The sequence below is a fragment of the Ovis canadensis genome, chromosome 4 (assembly GCF_042477335.2).
Source record: "Ovis canadensis isolate MfBH-ARS-UI-01 breed Bighorn chromosome 4, ARS-UI_OviCan_v2, whole genome shotgun sequence".
NCBI classification, from domain to species: Eukaryota; Metazoa; Chordata; class Mammalia; order Artiodactyla; family Bovidae; genus Ovis; species Ovis canadensis.
The window spans coordinates 117,085,916-117,109,455 of record NC_091248.1 but is presented as its reverse complement, the minus strand read 5'-3'; the positions used below and the strand labels follow the sequence as shown (position 1 = coordinate 117,109,455).

The 23,540-nt window shown below is 38.5% G+C and overlaps 2 protein-coding genes and 1 long non-coding RNA gene across 6 annotated transcripts in view; 1 reads left to right on the top strand and 2 right to left on the bottom strand.

The window, feature by feature from the left end:
• SVOPL (SVOP like) overlaps window positions 1-12,623 on the top strand; it is a 103,947-nt gene extending 91,324 nt beyond the window's left edge. The window contains exons 15-16 of the mRNA XM_069588488.1: window positions 9,013-9,126; window positions 11,523-12,623. Coding sequence (XP_069444589.1) covers window positions 9,013-9,126; window positions 11,523-11,534 — 126 coding nt within the window. The 3' untranslated portion in view covers window positions 11,535-12,623. The remainder of the gene's footprint in view (window positions 1-9,012; window positions 9,127-11,522) is intronic.
• LOC138439542 (uncharacterized) lies at window positions 1,600-17,613 on the bottom strand. 3 transcript variants are annotated; one of them, XR_011256762.1, is made up of 4 exons: window positions 14,984-16,713; window positions 14,223-14,327; window positions 13,367-13,549; window positions 7,728-12,514 (listed from the first exon to the last, which is right to left on the bottom strand). It is a non-coding gene; the product is annotated as an uncharacterized lncRNA (long non-coding RNA). The 3 variants fall into 3 exon arrangements; XR_011256763.1 differs by lacking the exons at window positions 7,728-12,514; window positions 13,367-13,549 and adding an exon at window positions 1,600-3,026 and having other exon boundaries at window positions 14,984-15,560; XR_011256761.1 differs by lacking the exon at window positions 13,367-13,549 and having other exon boundaries at window positions 10,418-12,514; window positions 14,984-17,613.
• Window positions 17,614-19,325: 1,712 nt separating this feature from the next.
• Window positions 19,326-23,540, bottom strand: part of TRIM24 (tripartite motif containing 24) — a 115,357-nt gene continuing 111,142 nt past the window's right edge. For both annotated transcript variants that reach the window (XM_069588486.1, XM_069588487.1), the window contains exon 19: window positions 19,326-23,217. In XM_069588486.1, the coding sequence (XP_069444587.1) occupies window positions 23,008-23,217 (210 nt within the window). In that variant the 3' untranslated portion in view covers window positions 19,326-23,007. The remainder of the gene's footprint in view (window positions 23,218-23,540) is intronic.

Genomic DNA, 23,540 nt, shown 5'->3' with positions numbered 1-23,540 from the left:
CTCCACATTGAATCTTTGGTCAGCATGTTAAGATTCCATAGCTTGCAGACTGTAAAACTCCATTTCCTCTTCTCTCCAGCCACACTACTTCTTTCTCTTCACTGTATTCATTTCTTTCCCCCTGCTCACTCCTCCTGTCCCAACCTGGCTGCAACCATCCTGACTCCACCAAAATGCTTCTTGCTATGGTCTATCTGGTTCCACATCTGCAAATACAATTGTCATTTTAACCTTCCATCTCACGGGATGGCTCACTCTCATAGATTCTGATGGCCATGCCCTCATGCCCTCCCCTTCCCGTGGCACCCATCACCTGCAGTCTTTGTCCTGCATCTCTACTGCTCTTTCTGAATCCATGGTACCCCCGCCTCTGCAATTTATTATTGAGAATTCTTATTGCTCAACATTAGACCCTCGTCTTTTCATATTTTTACTCTCTACTTAGGTGATTTCACCCAGTTTTGTGGTTTTAATTACCAACTATGTGCACATGGCTCCCAACTTTATATCTCAGGATCAGGGCTTTCCTCTGAGATGCACAGTCACACATCCATTTGCCCCTCAACATTTCTGCTTGAATATCTCAAGCTCATCTTAAATTCACCATGGCCAGCATTAAAAGCGTAACATCTCTCCCCAGATCCACTCCTCTTCACAGTTTCCATTGGTGCCTGGCATCTGTATCCACCCTGAAAACTGTCCTCCATTCCATTCTCTCCCATTGTCATAGCCAGTCCCCAAGCCACTGGGTTTTACATCCTAACAGATGCAAAATTCTTAATCATTTCTCCTTTTTCACCAGTACCACTCTGGTTTGGACTACTATCACCTTTCACTGGATGTCTAATATAGCAGCCTGCCTGGTCTCTCCATGCTCTTAAAAGGGAAAGTGAAGTCACTCAGTCGTGTCTGACTCTTTGCGACCCCATGGACTGTAGCCTATCAGGCTCCCCCATCCATGGGATTTTCCAGGCAAGAGTGCTGGAGTGGATTGCCATTTCCTTCTCCAGGGGATCTTCCCGACCAGGAATCGAACCCAGGTCTCCCACATTGCAGGCAGACACTTTACCATCTGAGCCACCTCCTTCATTTTCCTCCCTGCATCTGTGCAGATCTTATGTTGTTCTTATGCTTTAAACCCTTTGTCATTTTGCCCTTGCCATTCCTCAGTGATAAATACCAAAATCCTCAACCGTGGACTACAGGACTCTAGCGGTGAGACCCCCATCTGTACTCTTCGCTGCTTGTAAAATTTCAAATACAGAAATGTGTAAATGAGAAAAGAAAAATTCCCTGTAATTCTATCAGTAGAGATAACTGCTGTATCTCTTAACAGTTTGGGGTGTATTCTTCCAGATGCCTTTTTAATGGATATATTATATCTCTTATCTGTTATTATATCAGTTTGTATGTGTGCATCTATAAACTTATTACATATGTATTATACATAGATACTTGTATATATGTAGATAGAAATATGTCATAAATATCTACATCTTTCTACATATCTACATGTTATGGTCACCTGCAGACACAGATGGAACTCTACTCCCACCCTCCAACTCTGCCCCTCATAACAAGGCTGATGACACATACATATACCAAGAGGGTATGAAAGGTTTATTGCTTAGTTACATAGTTGAGGTCTCTGAGGGAGCAGGCAAGGCAACTGGTTGGAGTTTTTTTTGCAGCCAGATTTGAGGGTTCCCATGTGAGGTCAGGGGCTTGTGTGCCTTGAATCTCCTGTTAGCACCAAAGATGAAACACCCAGTCTTTCTTTTCGGTTTGTTCAGAAGCTAGAGTACAAGGGAAGTGAGAAGGATGAGGCTTAATGGCTGTCAGCTGTCATGAAGTGGAGTCAGACTCTTCTTTACACTATATATTCTCATCTGTGAGTACACATGTAGACAGGTTCATGTTCAAACATTATACACAGCTGTCCATCCATCAGTCTATCCACACACATCCATATACAGATCTCCATATTGCAACTGTCTTTCCTCATTAATAATTATGTTAGTATGTGTAGACCAACTTCATTCTTTTATGTAGATGTGTAGACTTCCATTGCAGAGATGTGCATAATTAGATGGCCATTACCTTGGTGATGAAATTGTCTCTAATGTTCTTTCTTTCTGCTTTTACAAACAACGGGGCCCCTGAACATCATGCAAACCTTTGTTCCTGTGTAACCGTGTTAGTCATTGAGCTCTTTCATGTTCCAAATATCGTAAAAACCGTGCCTCAGATTCTTTGAAGTGATATTCTAGAGGCAAGAGACAGTTTGCTAATATATAAAATATGTATATAAACACACAAAACAGAGGAAAGAGTTGGTGGTGGGGGTGGTCTGGTGTGTAGTGTTGTTCAGTTCAGATCAGTTCAGTCACTCAGTATGTCTGACTCTTTGCCACCCCACGGACTACAGCACGCCAGGCCTCCCTGTCCATCACAAACTCCTGAGTTTGTTCAATTCATGCTCATTGAGTCGGTGATACCATCCAACCATCTTATCCTCTGTCGTCTCCTTCTCCTCCTATTTGCGATGAAGTGATGGGACCAGATGCCATGATCTTAGTTTTCTGAATGTTGAGCTATAAGCCAGCTTTTCCACTCTCCTCTCTCACTTTCATCAAGAGACTCTTTAGTTCTTTGCTTTCTGCCATAAGGGTGTTGTCATCTGTATGTCTGAGGTTATTGATATTTCTCCCAGCAATCTTGATTCCAGCTTGTGCTTCCTCCAGCCCAGCGTTTCTCATGATGTACTCTGCATATAACTTAAATAAGCAGGGTGACAATATATAGCCTTGACGTACTCTCTTTCCTATTTGGAACCAGTCTGTTGTTCCATGTCCAGTTCTAACTGTTGCTTCTTGACCTCTTTCAGAATTTTCCAGTTTGTTGTGATCCACACAGTCAAAGGCTTTGGCATACTCAACAAAGCAGATGTTTTTCTGGGATGTTCTTGCTTTTTCTTTTGGCTGTCCCATAGTTATGTTTAATTTGGTTTTTAAATGATGACACTGCTGGAGACAATAAAATGATGTAAAAATAAATCAACAGAGAAAACTATTTGTCATGCTTTAGAATGATTCAGAATTGGTACAACAAAATTATTTCCTTAATATCTGAATTTTGGTTTTCCAAGTAGGTTCACCTTAGGACTATTGCTTAATACATGTTTTTTTAAAAAAATCTATTTTTATTTTTTAAATTTATTTATTTAAATTGGAGGCTAATTACAATATTGTATTGGTTTTGCCATACATCAACATGAATCCGCCATGGGTGTACATGTGTTCCCCATCCTGAACCCCCTCCCACCTCCCTCCCCATACCATCCCTCTGGGTCATCCCACTGCACCAGCCCCAAGCATCCTGTATCAAACCTAGACTGGCAATTCTTTTCTTATATGACATTATACATGTTTCAATGCCATCCTCCCAAATCATCCCACCCTCTCCCTCTCTCACAGAGTCCAAAAGACTGTTCTATACATCTGTGTCTCTTTTGCTGTCTCTCATACAGGGTTATCATTACCATCTTTCTAGATTCCATATATATGCGTTAGTACACTGTATTGGTGTTTTTCTTTCTGGCTTACTTCACTCTGTATAATAGGCTCCAGTTTCATCCACCTCATTAGAACTGATTCAAATGTATTCTTTTTAATGGCTGAGTAATACTCCATTGTGTATACGTTCTTGCTTTTTTGATGATCCAATGGATGTTGGCAATTTGATCTCTGTTTCCTCTGCCTTTTCTAAAACCAGGTTGAACATCTGGAAGTTCAGAGTTCACGTACTGTTGAAGCCTGGCTTGGAGAATTTTGAGCATTACTTTACTAGTGTACGAGATGAGTGCAGTTGTGCAGTAGGTTGAGCATTCTTTGCCATTGCCTTTCTTTGGGATTGGAATGAATACTGACCTTTTCCAGCCCCATGGCCACTGCTGGGTTTTCCAAATTTGCTGGCATATTGAGTACAGCACTTTCACAGCATCATCTTTCAGGGTTTGAAATAACTAGAATTCCATGACCTTCACTAGCTTTGTTTGTAGTGATGCTTTCTAAGGCCCACTTGACTTCACATTCCAGGATGTCTGGCTCTAGGTGAGTGACCACACCATTGTGATTATCTGAGTCGTGAAGATCTTTTTTGTACAGTTCTTCTGTGTATTCTTGCCACCTCTTCTTAATATCTTCTGCTTCTGTTAGGTCCATACCATTTCTGTCCTTTATTGTGCCCATTTTTGCATGAAAAGTTCCCTTGGTATCTCTAATTTTCTTGAAGAGATCTCTAGTCTTTCCCATTCTATTGTTTTCCTCAATTTCTTTGCATTGATCACTGTGAAAGGCTTTCTTATCTTTCCTTGCTATTCTTTGGAACTCTGAATTCCAATAGGTATATATTTTATTTTCTCCTTTGCCTTTGGCTTTTCTTCTTTTCACAGCTATTTGTAAGGCCTCCTCAGACAACCATTTTGCCTTTTTGCATTTCTTTTTCTTGGGGATGGTCTTGATCACTGCCTCCAATACAACTGTCACGAAACTTTGTCCATAGTTCTTCAGGCACTCTATCAGATCTAATCTCTTGAATCTATTTGTCACTTCCACTGTACAGTCATAAGGGATTTGATTTAGGTCATACCTGAGTGGTCTAGTGGTTTTCCCTACTTTCTTCAATTTAAGTCTGAATTTAGCAATAAGGAGTTCATGATCTGAGCCACAGTCAGCTCCCCATCTTGTTTTTGCTGACTGTATAGAGCTTGTCCATCTTTGGCTGCAAAGAATATAATCAGTCTGATTTTGGTATTGACCACGTGTTGATGTCCATGTGTAGAGTCTTCTCTTGTGTTGTTGGAAGAGGGTGTTTGTTATGACCAGTGCATTCTCTTGGAAACACCATGTTAGCCTTTGCCCTGCTTCATTCTGTACTTCATTCTGTACTCCAAGGCCAAATTTGCCTGTTACTCCAGGTATTTCTTGACTTCCTGCTTTTGCATTCCAGTCTCCTATAATGAAAAGGACATCTTTTTTGGGTGTTAGTTCCAGGTCTTGTAGGTCTTCATAGAACTGTTCAACGTCAGCTTCTTCAGCATTACTGGTCACAGCATAGACTTGGATTACTGTGATATTGAATGGTTTGCCTTGGAAACAGAGATCATTGTCATTTTTGAGACTTCATCCAAGTACTGCATTTTGGACTCTTCTGTTGACTATGATGGCTACTCCATTTCTTCTAAGGGATTCTTGCCCACACTAGTAGATATAATGGTCATCTGAGTTAAATTCACCCATTCCAGTTCATTTTAGTTCGCTGATTCCTAGAATGTCGATGTTCACTCTTGCCATCTCCTGTTTGACCGCTTCCAATTTGCCTTGATTCATGGACCTAACATTCTAGGTTCCTATGCAATATTGCTCTTTACAGCATTGGCCTTTACTTCCAACATCAGTCACATCCACAACTGGGTGGTGTTTTTGCTTTGGTCTTTTCATTCTTTCTGGAGTTATTTCTCCACTGATCTCCAGTAGCATATTGGGCACCTACCGACCTGGGGAGTTCATCTTTCAGTGTCCTATCTTTCTTCCTTTTCATACTGTTCATGGGGGTTCTCAAGGCAAGAATACTGAAGTGGTTTGCCATTCTGTTCTCCAGTGGACCATGTTTTGTCAGAAGTCTCCACCATGACCCATCTATCTTGGTTGGCCCTACATGGCATGCGTCATAGATTCATTGGGTTATACAAGATGTGGGCCATGTGATCAGATTGGTTCATTTTCTGTGATAAGGTGTAGGGTGGTTAGGAAGGGCATTTATAATAGGGCAGAGTCATGTGGGAGTGACCACAGATGTCTAAGGAAGAGTGTTCTTGTGTAGAAAAAGTGTATTGAATAATTTTTAGGTCAAAGGGTGTGTATATTTTAATTGCAATGAATCTTGTCAAATTATTTTCATTTAAAAAATTTATATGCTCTTGATAAGTAACACACTCTTAAAGCATCTGTTTCTTTCCATCATCACTAACCCCTCCCCCCTTTTTTTCATGTTGAGTGTTTTTTTGCTTCTATTTTTTTAATTGGAGGATAATTTCTTTACAATATTGTGTTGGCCTCTGCCATACATTAATGTGAAATCAGCCACAGGTATACATATTCCCTTCTCTCCTGAACTCCCCATCTCCTGCCCCATTCCACCCCTCTAGGTTGTCATTGACCACCGTCAAATCCCCTTTTTAACCTTTTTTGATACTGGTGGACAATAAATTATGTCTTAATGTGTACTTTATTAGTAAGGCTGAGCATCTCTCCTCTGTTTATTATCCATTTGTATTTTTTTGGGGGGGTAATTTTCTTATTTATGTGATTTGCAGAATTTCTGCAGGCCATGAACTATTATACTAGATATATTTTTTCTTTGTTCATAGTTTGCCTTAAGATGTTACTAGTCAAATTTTTGACATGTAAAATTAAAACTTTTTTTTGTCAACTTATTTTCACCTAGAGAGTTAGTGTTTTGGGTCATGTTGAATGGCCTTCAGCACCCACTAAACCATATTTCTAAAAACATTTCTATAACAGCAAAGCCTTTCAGTGTTTCATCTAAAACATTAATTTCTTTATTTACAGTTTACTAATGCTTAAGCTCTGAGCTAAAGATCCAGCTTTAAAAAGCAACACAATGCTTAGCCGCTTTCCTGGCCCATAAGCATTTGTCTAGTTCAATTGATTCACGTGCTTCTACTGTGGCAATTCAATTTCCATAGATACTTGGATCTATTTTGTGACTCACTGCTTTACTGATCTATTTTGGCATCAATATCATATTGCTAATGATTGGAAGTTTGTTTAGTGGCTCTTGGGTTAATCACCTCAAGATTCCCTTACCCACACATGTTTTCAGAAGTTTCTTGAGCTTTTTAAACATGTTAATGATTAGAATAAAATTTTTTCCCCCTCCAAATTGACTCAAAAATCGTATTGGGATTTTACTTGAGATCTATTAGAGTTACTACAGATTACCTCGAGAACTACTTTTTAAAACAACAGTGTTTTTCTATTTAAGAACAAATTTAGTTTTCATGTCCCTTAGTAGAGTTTTAGTCTTTATATCTTACACATTTCTTAAGTTTATTTCTAAATACTTTATTTGTATTCCTATTAGCTGTGTCCAACAAACTTAATATGCTGGATTTTCATTCCCCTCGATGTTACTTTTTATTTTTCTTAATGTTTCGACGCATGGATTGTTTAAGAGTTTGGAAATTTTGCTGTTATCTTTGTTATTTCTAGCTTTGATAGCATTTTAGTCAGAGAACACATTCTATGGTTGCAGTTCTTCTAATTCCTTTGAGGTTAATTTTATGGCCCAGAATGAGGTCTTTCTTGGTGAATATTTCATGGTTAGAAAAGAATATGTATTCTGCTGTGTGTTAGGTGGGGTGTTCCATAAGTGTCAGTGAACGCCTGTTGGTTGATGGTATTGTAAAGTTTTTTATCCTTGCTGATCTTCGGTCTAGCAGTTCTGTCAACTGTGGAGAGTGGTTTGTTACTGAAAAATCACCAGTGGCTTTTTCAGTTTTTACTGAAAGAATGTAATCTGAAGCTCTTCAGTATATCAGCCTTTAGGAGTGCTGTCTTGTTGGACTGAATCTTTTATCACTGTGTAATATCCCTCTTTGTACCTGGTGTGTGCTGATTATTAGAAGTAGGGATTTACAGATCTTTGTTTTTATTTTTTTATTTTTACTTTATTTTACTTTACAATGTTGTATTGATTTTGCCATACATTGAGAGATCTTTGTTTTTAATACAGTGAATCTGGAGTGAAGCCTGAAAAGACTCATTTCTACGAAGTTCCCAGATGATCTTTAGTATTTTTCACTTGTTTGGTGGTGTTTTTTGTTTTGGATATATATCAACAATACATTGCTGCATCATATTGTAGTCCTAGTTTTAGCTATCTGAGAAATCTCGATACTGTTTTCCACAGTGGTGGCACCAACTTATATTCTCACCGACAGTGTACGAGAGTTCCCCTTTCTCCACATTTGTGCCAACATCTGTTATTTGTGTGCTTTTTGAGGCTAGCCATTCTGATAGGTGTGAGGAGATATCTCACTGTAATTTGATTTGCATTTCCCTGATAATTAGTGATGTTGAGCATCTTCTCATGTGCCTGTTAGCCATCAGCATTCCTCTTTGGCCATTTTTATAATTAGGTATCAGAGTTCTTGCTTGTTAACAAAAATTGACTTGGGTTAACTTAGGCATAGAAGACTTTATTGAAAGAATATCCAGTAACACTGGCTGGATTGCTGGAGTCCCACTAGCAAGGAGAGCCCAAAACCCTCTAGGGAATTGCTCTCTCTGATCCTAGCTGTGGAGCACAGTTCTGTGACCTCAACTGAACCCAGCAGGGTCTCACACCATCTTGGACTTTGAATCTGGTGCAAAGGATATGAAGTAGAGCTAGTTTAGAATTATTCAGGAGGTGGTAGGAATTTTGGTGTTAAAATAGAAGTGGCAGTAAAGGCAGGACCTAGACACTACATCTATTCCCAAAAGACTTCCTCCTGGTTCATCCTGTCAGAACTGAAGAGGGCAAGTTGACTTTTAGCAGAGGGGGTTATTACAGGAAAGGAGAGGGTTACTGGTTAAGCGAGCTGAATTGGTATGAGAAGGGGTAGGAAAACAGGCGGCTCTCATCTTCCCCAGGTATTGGTTTGCTCCAGTGATAGCCAAGGGGTGGGTGCAGGGAGAAGTCTGACCTGGCCGGTGCATGTTAACATCACTCCCAGCTTCTGGAAGAGTCACACAAAATGCCTACAAAAGCTTGGCCCAAATAAATACTAGATCTAAGATGTCAGAATTGCACAATTTACAGAATGGCTGCAAAGCCTTTCATTTATGTATTTGGTGGGATGAATCCTTATTTTCCCTTTGGCATGAAGATCAGTTGAAAAGTGACTGGGGTGCAGTATATTGAGTTATTCCTTGTGCTTTCCAGGTTCTTATGAGTACCTCGTTCCTGGGGGCCCTGTGTCTCTTCTCATCTGTCTGTGTGGTATGTGCCATTTCTGCATTTACTCTCCCCATTGAGACCAAAGGTCGGGCCCTACAGGTAAGTGATGTGGGAATCTAAGTATTCTCCTTTTGACCAAAGGAAATGAGCTTGGAGTATGAAAATTCTTTTAAATAGAGGTGATAATGCCCAAGCCTGTGCTCACACAAGGGTACATTTGTTTAGCAGGTTCCAGCAGAAAAATTGGGTATCCAGTGTTCTTCCATGTAACTTTGAGCAGCATACTGATTATTCACTTCAAACCTTTGCTTCCTGTAAAGCTTGAACTGGGACTAAATGAGTATTACTGATACTTCAGCATTCTACCCTTTCCACTTTTCTTCTGTATAGAAGCAGTGCTGCAGAGCTAAATGTGGCCATAGGGTCAGAAACAGCTGTTTGCATTGCCTGTAGGATCAGAGTCTTTACTGTCGGTCCCGCTATCTTCCCCCCAGTTTTATCAACTGCCCGTGGTAAGAGTGGAGGCAAAAACTTCCACACAGCACCAGCTGCCATCCAATACTGACAGTCAGACACAAAGTACATAAAAAGATATCCCAGAAGTATAAAGTGTGCTCCTGGGGGCAAAGTTGTATGAGAGACAGCTTCTCCTAGCCCTCTGCCCTTACAGTTGGCTCTGTTTCCCTCCCTTAAATACAAAGCTTATTGCTGGCAGGCAAGGGCATGTGTGTTACACGCACACATGGGAAAGGCGGGAGAACAGCTGAAGTTAGTGTATACAGTTGACCATTGAACAGGGGTTAGGACACCAACCTTCCAGGCTGTCAAAACCTGCAGTATTAAAAACTTAGTCTTCAGTGTCCACAGTTCCTCACATCTGCAGATTCAACGAACCATGAACTGCAGATTATACAGTACTAGAATATTTACAGTTGGAAAAAAATCCACGTAAAAGTGGACCTGCACAATTCAACCCCATGCTGTTTGAAAGTTAACTGTAGTTTGGCTGATCTGAGCTGCCCCATCTAAATGGGACTGTGAAATCATCGTGCTTGTTTGGCTGAATGCAGCCTGCCCTCTCTCCCATATGCTATTTATAGTGAATCATGTGCACGTTAATTATTTGTCCTGGTACAGATGTGTTTTGTTGTCTGAGTAGTTGGAAAACACTATTGAGTAAAAAGAGGGAAAGCACACACGCTAGTGTCAATTTTTTCTTGTTCTAGATTCAAGATGTGTTATTCTGTTTTCCCTTTAACTTTTAATCTTTAAGGTAATATGCATTTTAATCACAGATTAGATAACTTGCTAAGTAATTAGAAATTTAGGGCTTTGTTTAGGTTCCTTACTTGGAAAGGTGACCTAATCACTGAATCCTTAAAACTAGGGATTGTATTAGGTGATTCAGATGATTCCTTTTAATCTTAAATAACAGGATTATCACACTCTTCACACAGTTGAGGAAAGTAAGGCAAGGGAAAGTTAAGTAACTTGTAAAGTGAAGTTGCTCAGTCATGTCCGACTCTTTGTGACCTCATGGACTGTAGCCTACCAGGCTCCTCTGTCCATGGGATTTTCCAGGCAATAGTACGGGAGTGGATTGCCATTTTTTTCTCCAAGGGATCTTCCCAACCCAGGGATCGAACCCGGGTCTCCTGCATCATAGACAGACGCTTTACTGTCTAAGCCACAAGGGAAATCCAAAACTTGTATAAAGGAACATGCTAAAAACAGAGGGACTGGAATTTAAACTAGATTGCAAAATTAAGTGGTGCTAAATCTTATGCTAATTTTCTATGGTGGTGGTTTTTTAAAGTAGTAATATTATATATAAAATGAAATCTGGCTCATCATCTCACGTGCTTTATGGATTTCCAACTCAAGTCATACAAGCCAGTGACAAAAACCATTCCCTTTTCTGTTGATTGAAATATTATTTTACATGTCTGTTTATAAGACTTAATATCAGTTCCTACAACTTTCATATGCAGATCCAATAAATATATTTGTGTGGGAATGTAGCCTTTGATGGCTCTGCCACTCAATGGCTGTATGTCTTCAGGCCAATCTCAGAAGGTGTATGTCTATATCTCAGTGTTGTGGGCACTTAACATATGAAACTGTCTAGTAACCAATACAGTAAAACTTCTAAAAATGTTTAAAACATGCCTCAAATTTTACCTTTCAACAGCATCCCAAATAATTTGAATGAACCGACCTGGCCAATAGTTAATAGTAGTAATTCCACTTTAGAATTACTTTAAAAACTTATTTTGATGAACCTAGTAAACAATTAAAAAAAAGGTAAGTATAATGTGATTTTTTTCCCTAAATGATATCTGTAGTTGAATTATAAAAGTACTATTGCACTGTCAGGTACACAATGCAATAGTGTACCTGTCAGACCCTTAATTCCTTATTAAAGCTTTTAGTGCCAGATAGCTGAATGTGAAGACTTAAAAAAAAATTAAATGTATTATCTATTCTTTCTCCAGCAAATTAAATGAAGATCTGCAAATCTGTGTCTACCAAAGAAGAAAAATGTATTTTCATCTTCACAAAGAATTGTGGCACATTTAAAAACACCTGGTTTAATTTTGGTATACTACTTGGTAGTTAAGAAATTGATCATGTATTTTTGAAAAACAAGAGGATGAAATAAGTTAGCTGTATATATAGTCTCTTAGGGAAGACATCAATACAGAAGTTTCATAAAATATACATTAAGGTTGGTGAGGGATATCTAGGGGAGGGAGAAGCTGGCTTTCATTGCTTGGCATCAAGTCTGTTCATGTTTATATGAATAAGTATCAGACAAAACCTATACTTGATATTCTCCCTGAGGTATACAGCAAAAGCTGTATTAAAATTTTGTAGCTAACAGTGTCAGACTTTATTTTTCTGGGCTCCAAAATCACTGCAGATGGTGACTGCAGCCATGAAATTAAAAGACACTCCTTGGAAGAAAAGTTATGACCAACGTAGATAGCATATTCAAAAGCAGAGACATTACTTTGCCAACAAAGGTCCGTCTAGTCAAGGCTATGGTTTTCCCAGTAGTCATGTATGGATGTGAGAGTTGGACTGTGAAGAAGGCTGAGTGCCGAAGAATTGAAGCTTTTGAACTGTGGTGTTGGAGAAGACTCTTGAGAGTCCTTTGGACTGCAAGGAGATCAGCCCTGGGATTTCTTTGGAAGGAATGATGCTAAAGCTGAATACTCCAGTACTTTGGCCACCTCATGCAAAGAGTTGACTCATTGGAAAAGATCCTGATGCTGGGAGGGATTGGGGGCAGGAGGAGAAGGGGACAACAGAGGATGAGATGGCTGGATGGCATCACGGACTCGATGGACGTGAGTCTGAGTGAACTCCGGGAGTTGGTGATGGACAGGGAGGCCTGGCGTGCTGCAATTCATGGGGTCGCAAAGAGTCGGACACGACTGAGCGACTGAACTGAAGACATGAGTTTGAGGTGGTATCATTAAGCCTTTCAAAACAAATAGAAGTCATTAAGTTCACAATTAGCATACTTAAATTGTGCCCTCCATACTTTATAATGAAAATTACTTATTCATAAAAGAATGTGCTTTAATTCATTGCAGTCTTGTGTATATAATAACCAAAGTAGCTGGGAATAAACTTTTTCCCAGACATTCTATTTTGATTCTAATTTCATTACAGTATAGCAAGCTTTTCTACATGATGTAATTATATGCCATTTGGAGAACAATCACTTGCATGCATATCATACCTGTGCACACAGGTATGCTGTGGAAGAAAAACACCCATGTTTTTACATTTAGTCTTTTGTTGCTCTTTGGATTTATGGTAGACTTCTTAAAAGAGGAATCGATACCCAATGACTTGACTGCCCTACTCCTTCCACCTCCATTTTGCAATGGAAAAAAAAGAATTTCTTGCTACAATGATGAAGTGTCCCCGCACTAGCGAACTATGTGTATGAAAATCATTCCTATTTGAACTACAGGCACAAATGGCTTGAAGTCAGGAAACTGAGTATAAAGGGCCAGAGGATAAACATTTCAGACTCTGAGCTACATATGGTCTCTGTCAACAGCCCTCGCCAGCCTTTAAAAATGTTAACATTATCAGCTCTCAGGCTGTATAAAAGGAGGCCATAGGCTGAATTTGGCTAACAGGCCATAGTGGTTTTTTTGAAGTAAGTTTGAAGGCTCAAGATGGAGCCACTCCTGCCCAGGTGCCATGTCAGCAAACCAAAACTTAAATAACCTTCATGTCCCTGTAAATGGTCTGCTGGACCAGAAACATGGTACAGCCAGTTGGCCAGACACCAAGCCAAGTGTGGCTCTCTACTTACCTCCTTATTCCTTAAGTTTATCCTCCTGCCTTCAGCTCTCCTTTGCAGTATTTTGGGCCCCTGCAAGTGGAGAGTGCCTGCTTCAAGTGTCAAAGTTTGTTTGGATTGCCTAAATCGTCTTCTTTGATCATTTTTAACGGTCTTTGGGGGGGAGGATGGAATCCCAAGCTGACTTCCAATGGCCTGTGGGGCAAGATGCATAGGCAAAGAGCCCACTGAACCCTTTGTGTTGTTTTTCTCATCATAACCAAGGGTAAGCCACTTAGGGATTTGAGCTCCGACCCCTTGTACACAGTTCTGATCCAAACAAACTTTATGTAAGGGGAAAAAGAAATATGCGTGTGTGTATACTTCTCAGAAAAGTTCCAAGACAGCTATATTGGGAACCTACAATGGGTGGCAGCAGTTAGGGAATGCATAAAGAGAAGTCCACAGCAAAAAGTGTGGGGAGACTTGGAAAATAAGAAATTACAACTGTTTGAACTAATGGCACATCATCATCTAAGCAGCACAAGTCATACTATTAAAAGTCATTAGGGCGACTGCTGCTTTTATAAAGAAATCTTCTCATTTAAAGATTAAATAGATCAATTGTTAAGGGGAATCTTGAATCCAAAGATGTAAAACTGGTAAGCATGGATCAAACACTTAAAAGATTTTAGAGTGCTTCCCACCTAAATCTAAGACTCATGTGCTAAGATGGTCATAGATTGGGTTAGATTGACACTGGGCCACCTGACCACCTCAAAAAAAATTCTGTGCAACAAAGTACACTGTAAAATACCACCAGATCCCCAACCTAGCAGAGTACATCCCTCTTAAGTAGTAATTTGGTTCCCAAAGACCCAAGGCTTACCTAAGACTCCTTGAGATCCTTGAGTTTCAAATAACTGAGCAGTCCACCTTCCGGCACACCTGCTTATTCTGTCATAGTAATTGTGGTCCTGGAAACTGCAGACAACTACAGAAAAGGCAAAACCTAAGACAACCTAGCATTGCAATGGCCATCATCAGGGACTTTCCAGTTAGACACATTGTTTATTTAAGAACCACCTGTGAAAATATTCCCAAATCAACCAGAATGGGATATATTTTAATTGCTATGCAGAAGATTCCAAAATGCTGCAAAATTCCAAAACAGCTTCATTGAAAGATTCAATGCTAAAGGCTATTGAAAAATCAGAGAAAACAAGACAAATGTGGCTCCAACAACTATTTTTCTTTACCTGAATACTGTCTCCTAATCCTAACTGAACTGCCTTTCCACTTTGAAGAGCCAAGACCAAAAACATTCACCGAGTTGGTTTTAAAACTGCAACAGCTCCAAGGCCAGATAACTAAGGTAATAAAACCCCCTCCCTCCTGAACTTGAATACCCCCTTATCTACTCTCAAAGGCCGGCCCTTCCAGGGTGAATGGGACTCTGAGGGATTTTCTGATAAACTCTTAACAGTTATTCCCTTAAACAGCCAAGGGGAAACTAAAACAAATGGAAAACCTTGTAAAATCCTAGTAGGTGAGAACTTACATTCTTTACTGTAAATTCTGTTCACTGGAATCTGTAGATCGGGATCTTGGGAAAACCCACAGAAGCTAGCCAAAAGTGAGAATTCTTACCAAAGTCTGCTCTTGCCAGTCCCTGGAGTTTCTGGTCCAGAGAGAAATTTCACATCCTTCCCTTTCCAAATGAAGACTTTTGGGAGTCTGGTTTGGGGAACTCATTGGTTATTGATCCTTTCTCTCCCAGGAATAGCTATTGCCTTCTTGTGTCCTGAGAACTTGGCTGGCCTTTCTGCCTGCTGACACATGGGAGTTGTTTGTTCTTGTGTATGGAGGCAGTTCAACTATCAGGCCACAAAATATGGCTGGACAGAAATGTGGGTTCCATCCCATTTGCAGCTTACCAACTGTTGCCAGCTTCTTTGGAAACGGTCCAAGTACTTCTTTCTTTTGACTCTCTTTGGGAGTGACTCTGGATCTAGGGAGGGTAGTAGCTCTTGGTGTTTGTTCAGTACAGCCAGGAACAGTCACTGTCCAGTCTGAAATTTGATGTTGGGTAGATGGTCCCCTTCGTATCTTTCAGGTTATAATCCTATATTCCAATCCTATTTCCTGTTTCACAAATTGAGTCTTTGTAAGAGCAGAAAAAGTTCACCTATCCTTTTTACTAATCAGAACCTCTCCCCTATCTCACAAGGTTTGTGAAAGTGAAAAGTGAAAGTGAAAGTCGCTCAGTCATGTCCGATCCTTAGTCCATGGAATTCTCCAGGCCAGAATACTGGAGTGGGAAGCCCTTCTCCAGGGGATCATTCCAACCCAGGATTGAACCCAGGTCTCCCGCATTGCAGATGGATTCTTTACCAGCTGAGCCTCTGGCTTGTAGGTATTGTAAAAATGCAGGCTTCAGGTAACATCTTTCTTGGAGGAAGCTGCATTCTTTGTTGATGCCTGTGAGATAGATGTTTAAGTGTCTTTGCTAGAACTGAGGTTTGTCTCTTTGGAATGCAAACTTCAGGGAGGAAATTTTTTTACAAAAAAAGGGGGTGGGCAATATTTGGAAACTAGGTAAATGAAAAAAATCTTAAGTCTTCTCCACAGATACTAGTAAAAAAGTTTAAACTATCTGAGCAAGTAACCTTAATTCATTCCATCTGCCAGAAACACAATTTGGATCCAACTGTTTTTATAAACTAGTGAGTTTTGAATTATCATACCCATCTCGTGGCTAAAATTGTAAAACAAGCTGTAAGATCAGTATACAGATCTTATGTCTACATGTATGTCACAGATGTGTGATTTTGTTCTTCTGGATGGTGTGGTCAAAATTTGTAAAGAGCTCCATTAAACTGACTTAAAGACAAATAGAAGTTTATATAAATCAAATAAACTCTCAGAAATATAGAAACTAAGCTAAATATTTTTCAAGTTCATGCGATCTAGGATAATCTTTGGTTAAAAAAATTAGTTTAAGTTGTGTCTGTTTAATTAAAATAGACACATCTTTCCAAACATAATTGTTAACAAACATAAATAAATTTATAAAGGAGTTTTTCAACAATAATCATGTTTTATGGTATATCTGCTTAAAAATTGTTTCCAAAATATTTTTGGCACTTGAAACCTTAAAGTCATACTGAGATTAAATGATGGATATTTATTGAATTATTTACAAGTAAGAGAAAATTCTGAAATATTAATTACTGAGCATAGACTTACTTTTACAGAAAAACTGAAAGATATTTGGGACATCTTTTGTGTAATGCTGAAAAATTTCCTGTGAGGAAGAATATACTTCCAGAAATTATTGCAAAAGCATTATCTGATAAGAAGTGATACTTAATTCTGTTAGGTTATTTGTGCAGGCATATGTTATTAATATAAGTTATCAAGAAATTATATTAAATTTCAGATAATCTGACATTCTAGTACAATGGTATCAGTCATAATTCCAGTTATTATCTTAAAATGTTAGATATCTATTTGTAGCTCATAGAAATAACCACATTTTTATTGTCAATTCCATAACTGAACTCTTGTCAGCTCTCTAACCACTAGTATTTTAAAGTCTTGTCATTTATAGACAGTTATTATTTTACTCTGATCCTTTTACAAAAATGAGATTCATACAAAGTACCCTATCAAGTACTCTTGACCACCGACACTGCTGTTAACGTGTCAAACCTTTTGTCCTGATTTCGTAACTGTGTAAACATGGAAGACCTCAAAAACTGAGGAGGAGGAGAAGTAGCCCACATCAAGACAGATTGCTTTCTCCCAAGAATGCTATTACTCATATACCTCAGGCCATTTCAAATTGAACATAATCCAACTTCCAACTGTTAGATTTGTGGTGATGCTGGTGATCCTGTAGTTAGTTATTTTTGCCCATCATAAACTTCCCCCCTGCTTTCCAATGCCTGTCTTTGGAACAAGCTCACTTGATAAATACTTCTGGAGAAGTATAGACCAATTATATGAAACACATAAATAGACCAACTGGCTTTGAGAAGTATCCCCCACATCCATATTTCTTGACTTATTTGATTCTAGTTAGTTTTGGACATGGAAACCCTGGTTCAGGAATACTTTCCAAACCATGGGTATTATTTTGATGCTAATAATTTTTGCCTCCCTACTAGGCTGTGTACTCACGAAAGCTTTAAATGCATGTGGGGTAGCCATTGACCAGCTAACAACTGTCTGACCAAAACGACCAAAGAGAACAGAACATAACCAGTTCCAAGAATACAAGCCTGACATCTCTTCTGAACATTACACTAAGACTCAAAGTGGAAATAGTAACTGAAAATCATACTAGGACTGATATTTTTAATTGAAACTCTCAACTGGTCAAGAGAATGATCCAAAGGTGGTACCAGGCCTATTCTAGGACCAACATGAAGCCACTTCTGGTGGGGGTGCTATGTACACAAACTAAAACTAACTTTCATTTCCCAATAAATGCTCTAGTTGACCAGACATGCCATACATCCAGTCAGCCAATCATCAAATGCCAAGCAATTTCTGGTCTCTGTACTAACTTTATGGTTCTTTATTCTTTACCCCATAAAACTTCCTGCCTTCCATACCATTTTGTTGTTCTCTGAACCATTGCCTTCTTCATGAAGTGTTGAATAAAAGTTTGTTTGGATTACCTAAATTGTCATCTTTAATACTTTTAAATAGTTTGTAGACCTTAGTCTAGTTATTAGAAAATTTTAGACCAAAATATTTTTGATGCAAATGTGTCTTGGCTACACATGTAGGGTTAGCCAAATAACCCTTAGTGGTTCAGTGGTTAAGACTCAACTGGCCAATGCAGGGAACGTGGGTTTGATCCCTGGTTGGGGAAGATTCCACAACTAGGGCAGTTAAGCCTGCACGCCACATCATGACTAAGGCCTGAGGCAGCCAAAAAAAAGAACAACCCATGACAAACTGTAACTCAAAACCCTAACGCTGACCTTAGCAGTAAATAATACTTAAAGAATAGCAGTGACTGAAAACCACTGACAAAACTGATGCTTAAGCACCTTCCCAAGGATTTCAGGAACTTTCAGTGTGGTGGTATCCAAGCTTAAGATACTATACAATGTTGTCTAGAACTGTCTAGTACTCAAGCTTCCTAGAAAACACTAAATTAGTCTACAGCAAACCCTGTCAACATAATTTCAATTCAAATACTGAATTTCAGAAATCTTTTATAATCTCATAAATATTGCTTACCTTAATCATTTCAGGCACTAGCAGAAATGAAAGTCAACAAACGTCAAGTCATTTAAAACTTTAAAAACTTTTGGATTGGTTTCACAGTCCACTAAAAGATAATACTAGTTGAGGTATTAACAACAGTAACATAACTCTAGTCTCTGTACAAGCATATTTTGCTTTATGCAATGAGACAGAGGTTGAATTTCTGGATCTATAGTTTTATGTATAGAAGAGAATTTGATTTTTTAAAATCTCTTCAAAGCACAGTTGCCAAAAAATCCTCCTGTAATATGAATGTCAATGCCTTTATTTGGGACCTATTATATCTTGAGCTTTCTTAACATACACCCTCATCAGTAAATGCTTTCAATGACTAGAGAAACAGCATCATTGCCAAAGCATGGCCCTTAATGGCTCACTGACACCCTCCTCTTCCGTCCCATTTGCCAAATTAATGTTTTGCTTATCTTTTAAAGTTGGTGAAATCCCTGTGTTAGAGTTTTGTTTTTGTTTGTTTAAAAGTCTTCCTATTGTTTATGGACTAGCAGCTATGGTCCATAGGGTTGCAAAGAGTTGGATATGACTGAAGTGACTTAGCATACACAGCTCATCCCTAAATGGACCGATTTTATAGAGGAATATACAAAGGACACAAAGGAGACCCACACTAGTTAATGTTCTACTGAATGACAAACAGTAATTTTTCCATTAAAAATTCCTTGTTGTGGTAAAATATTCACAGTAAAAATTCATCAAAGCTGATTTTTATTAAAATCAAAGCATTAGTTGACTCTCCCAAATTAAAAACAACAACAAAGACTACTGCCTCAGATATCCTTCACAATAAGCAAAACCTTCATGGGGAGAGAAACTGTGATCTGATTGGCTAGCATTATTCTCTTTTAAGAACATGAGCCATCAAATGTGAATTTTAGATAATTCACATCCAAGATGAAGAGATAATATACATAAAAAGACATGAATTCTTAACTTACATGATATTATAAAAACTTTTTAAAAATATGTATGTGCATGGTTATTTTAAAGGAGGGCTTCTAAAGATCCCCTGGAGAAGGGAAAGGCTGCCCACTCCAGTATTCTGGCCTGGAGAATTCCATGGACTGTATAATCCATGGGGTTGCAAAGAGTTGGACGTGATTGAGCGACTTTCACTTTCTATTTCAACAAGCAATTAGATGGTTGAACTCATGGTTATGTCCATAATTTTAATGGCTAATCAGATCACTCAGTTTCTCTCATTCATAACAGATACAGATGAAAAAATAAGAACATATTCTATTTAAATTTAAAAATCTTTTGCTCCCGTGAAGCAACCTACTGCTGGGATTCACGTTCATCTGTAGATCAAAAGGAGTTAGTTCCTCCTTTCACTGTCTAACTAGTCTCTCCATGTAACCTAAATTTAAAAGTTTAAGCAGTGTTAACAGCAAGAGAAAACTGAAATGCAAATTCATATACTCACCCTTTGATTGTGGAATGAATCTCTTTGGAAGCAGTCCTAAATTGTGTTATGTCTACACTATTGTGTAGTAGTAAAATGTGGAGCCAATTCTTTAGCTTGGAAAAGAAAGTAAAGCTACCAAAAGAGGACATTTCCCTTCTAGAAACTTCCAATTTCCTACCCTTCAATTCAGAAAAGAAAAGCAGGGCCTGTTAATTCAAAGGGCAAGATAATTATATTGCCAGATAGTATTTGGAATTTAATATCGGAGAAGGAAATGGCAGCCCACTCCAGTATTCTTGCCTGGAGAATCCCATGGATCGAGGGGCCTAGTGGGCTACAGTCCACGGGGTTGCAAAGAGGTGGATACAACTTCACTTTCACTATCATGGTATACATTATCCTTGTAAGTACACTGACTGTGTATTGGGTTTTCTTATTGATGGGAAAGATCAGATGCTTGGCACCTGGGAAAACTTTTGATGAGCTGGACTGAGTCAGTTCTAGGTGCCACATGGCCTGTTCATCATGTGATCCCCCTTCAGCATTGGGAGTCCTGCAGATACGACATGAGGCTCTTGGTTCTAAATATACAGGGCAATCTCCAGGAATTTTTGATCAGAGGTAAAAACTGGAGTTTTCAAAGTTTAGGTCAAGGTTGCTTGAGTTGCACTGACCTTTTGAAAGGAATGCTCTCCAAGTGGCCATGAGGTATAGTCAGGCTCTTCTTATAGCTTATTTCTATTATAATTTAAGGACTACTTTGCTGGGATCTTCCTGGACACATAGGCACCTGTTAATAAGGTCAGAGGACTTTAAAGACTGTTAAGAAAATGCTATTTGGAGAGAGAAACTCTTCTAATATATGTGGTTGTCAAGTGCCTTTCATTCAGCTATATATATATATATGTGTGTGTGTGTGTGTGTGTGTGTATGTGTATATATATAAAGGTAAAAGAAAAATATTGTTTTAAACGATTCATATGGCACTGAATATAACAGTGAAAGTTCTGGGTACATTAGTAGATATTCTGGCTCAGATGCATTTAGGAAATTATAATTTTTCACTCTTAAGTGCTACTTCCCTTTGTGATCATCCTCAAAATTTATCTGCAGTGCCCTCCTTTAACTAAGAAGACAAATGTGGAAGAAGAAAATGTCCTAAGGAACTATTCTAACATAAAAACAATAAACGGATTAGCAACAGCTCCATGGCTGCTGTGCTAAAGACGCTGGAGCAAAAGAAGACAATCAAGTGGTAAATGCACTATTACCGAAATCTGTTTGTTTCTGGAGAATAAATGGCAAATACATACTCAAAACCATACAACAACAACTTCCCTGAAACACGTATTTGGAAAAGCAAATTACGGTTTCTTAACCTTTAATACATAATTGACATATGGACTAAGTCTACACAAAGTGAGATGCTCTTGCCAATAAATAATCAGTATTTTCTCATTTTATCTTCAGCAGTACCTGAAAACCCAATGACTTAGCCACAAGGCATTTTCAAATTATCCATTTGAAGAAATAATGCCATGTGGATAAAAGTAAGTCCTCTAGGTTTAATACATGGGACCTGACACCATCCAAAGGATAAAATTCTGTCAAGTCAGCTATATTTTTATTCTTCTGGCCTAAGAGGAAAATATCCTCAGCCAACTGATGTTTTATAAATAAAGGTTTACTTTGGCAAACTAAAACATTTCATGTATTCTGTCAAAAGTTAGATTAGGAAATGGCACAACAATTTTCTTCTATCTTAATCTAGTTACATTCCTTGATACTGAACAACAAGTAAAAGGAATACATGAAAGTCAATTAAACTAGCCAAGGCTGACCCAGGAAGAATATGCTTGCCTTCAGAAGGTAGGTTTTCTATCTCTCTCCATCAAGAGAATGAAAATGAAGCCCAGATTAAGTCAGAAAGAATCAATTTGAGGTTCTGATTCTGAAAAATAGATGCTTTAGAAAAAATTTAAATTTCACTATAATTCCCTCTAACTGCCTGCTTCTAATGTCCACAAAAGACTTTCATTCCAATTTATAAAGACAGATGAAAAGCACAAAAACTGGTCCCTTTCAGGGGAATTTGTATTTAATGCTCCAAAGGGTATAAGTTGAAGAATCTTTACATCAAATATGGCACACACTGCTGTATTTCATATTCTGGATGGCTCCACTAAAAGCCATACTGCAGACAATGAGTCTTGTTATAAAAGGGTCATCTGCACAGTTAAAATGCAAACACCAGTCCACACACAGACACACAGCAAAACCAAACAAGTACACTTACTTCCTTCCCTGGTGGAAGAAGGAGAGATTTTAGAAACGTATGAAACATGGCCTTGAAAACCTGCTATATTAAACACCTCTACAGATTAAAAAAAAAAAATCAAACATTTGTTTTCCTTTTTCTTTAATACAGTTGCCATCTTACATGATATGCTTATTAGGCACCTTCTTAAACAGCATCTAGTCTACTTTCTTGGTGCACCAGTGGGCATTCTAGGATAGAACTCTTATTACCACTGACATTCATGGAGTACTGTACTTACACGCAGTACACCTAACTCAGGTTGGTCCATAATTGAGTAGTGGTATTTTCTAAAAATGGATTAATGCACACATCCAGACCACATTAAATTTTCAACTTAGAGTTCATACAAAGTCCTTTCTATAGTAGCTGTCACTCGGGACTGCAGTTTGAAATCCAGGAAGCGGGAAGAGTGTCTTTTTATTTTGTTGTTGATGCTTCTTTCTTCCTTTCTCCTTCCTTCCTTCCTCGTTTCCTTTCTTTCTTAATAAGAAGGTTAAAAGAAATGGGTTATTAAGGAAATCGGAGTCTAGTAAACATTGAAAACTTAAGATGGTCACAAACTCTTCTTGGTAATGATGTTAAATTAGTGGCAAAATGTATTTTGAAAACAAACAAAAATCTAAAAACCAGCACAGGCCAGTGTGCTTATTTAAGCAACTGGCGTTCCTCTATGCTCTTGAGGCGTTTCTTCCGGGGCTGTACAAAGTCATCATCTGAGTCATCACTAAATTTATTATCTTCTGAGTCATTCCTGAATTCTAGTTTAGGAAACCTTTTTTCTGGATAAAGATTCTTCAGAAGTTCTTCAAAATAGCTTTCAAGTTTTATACCAGCGTTGGCTACTTCAGAATCAGGCTGTCGAATAAAAATATGAATTAACAAAATGTTTAGTCAATAAAACTAGTAGATTTCTTATATTTTGCTCCCTTTTACCTCAAGATTATGAATATCAGTGGATTTTTTAGAAAGAACTGTTTACCTATAGCTTTGATGTAAATGATAGTCTGGGGCAAGACAAAGTCTAGAGCAGAGCAGATAAGAAGTAAATAAAGGCCTGGACTCATCTAGATTACCAAAAAGATATGAAAGAGATGCTGTAATCAGAATCCAGTAACAGGTATTTTTTAGAACAAACATAATATCTACCTCTGGAATGAGTAACCGACATAAAGGACAAA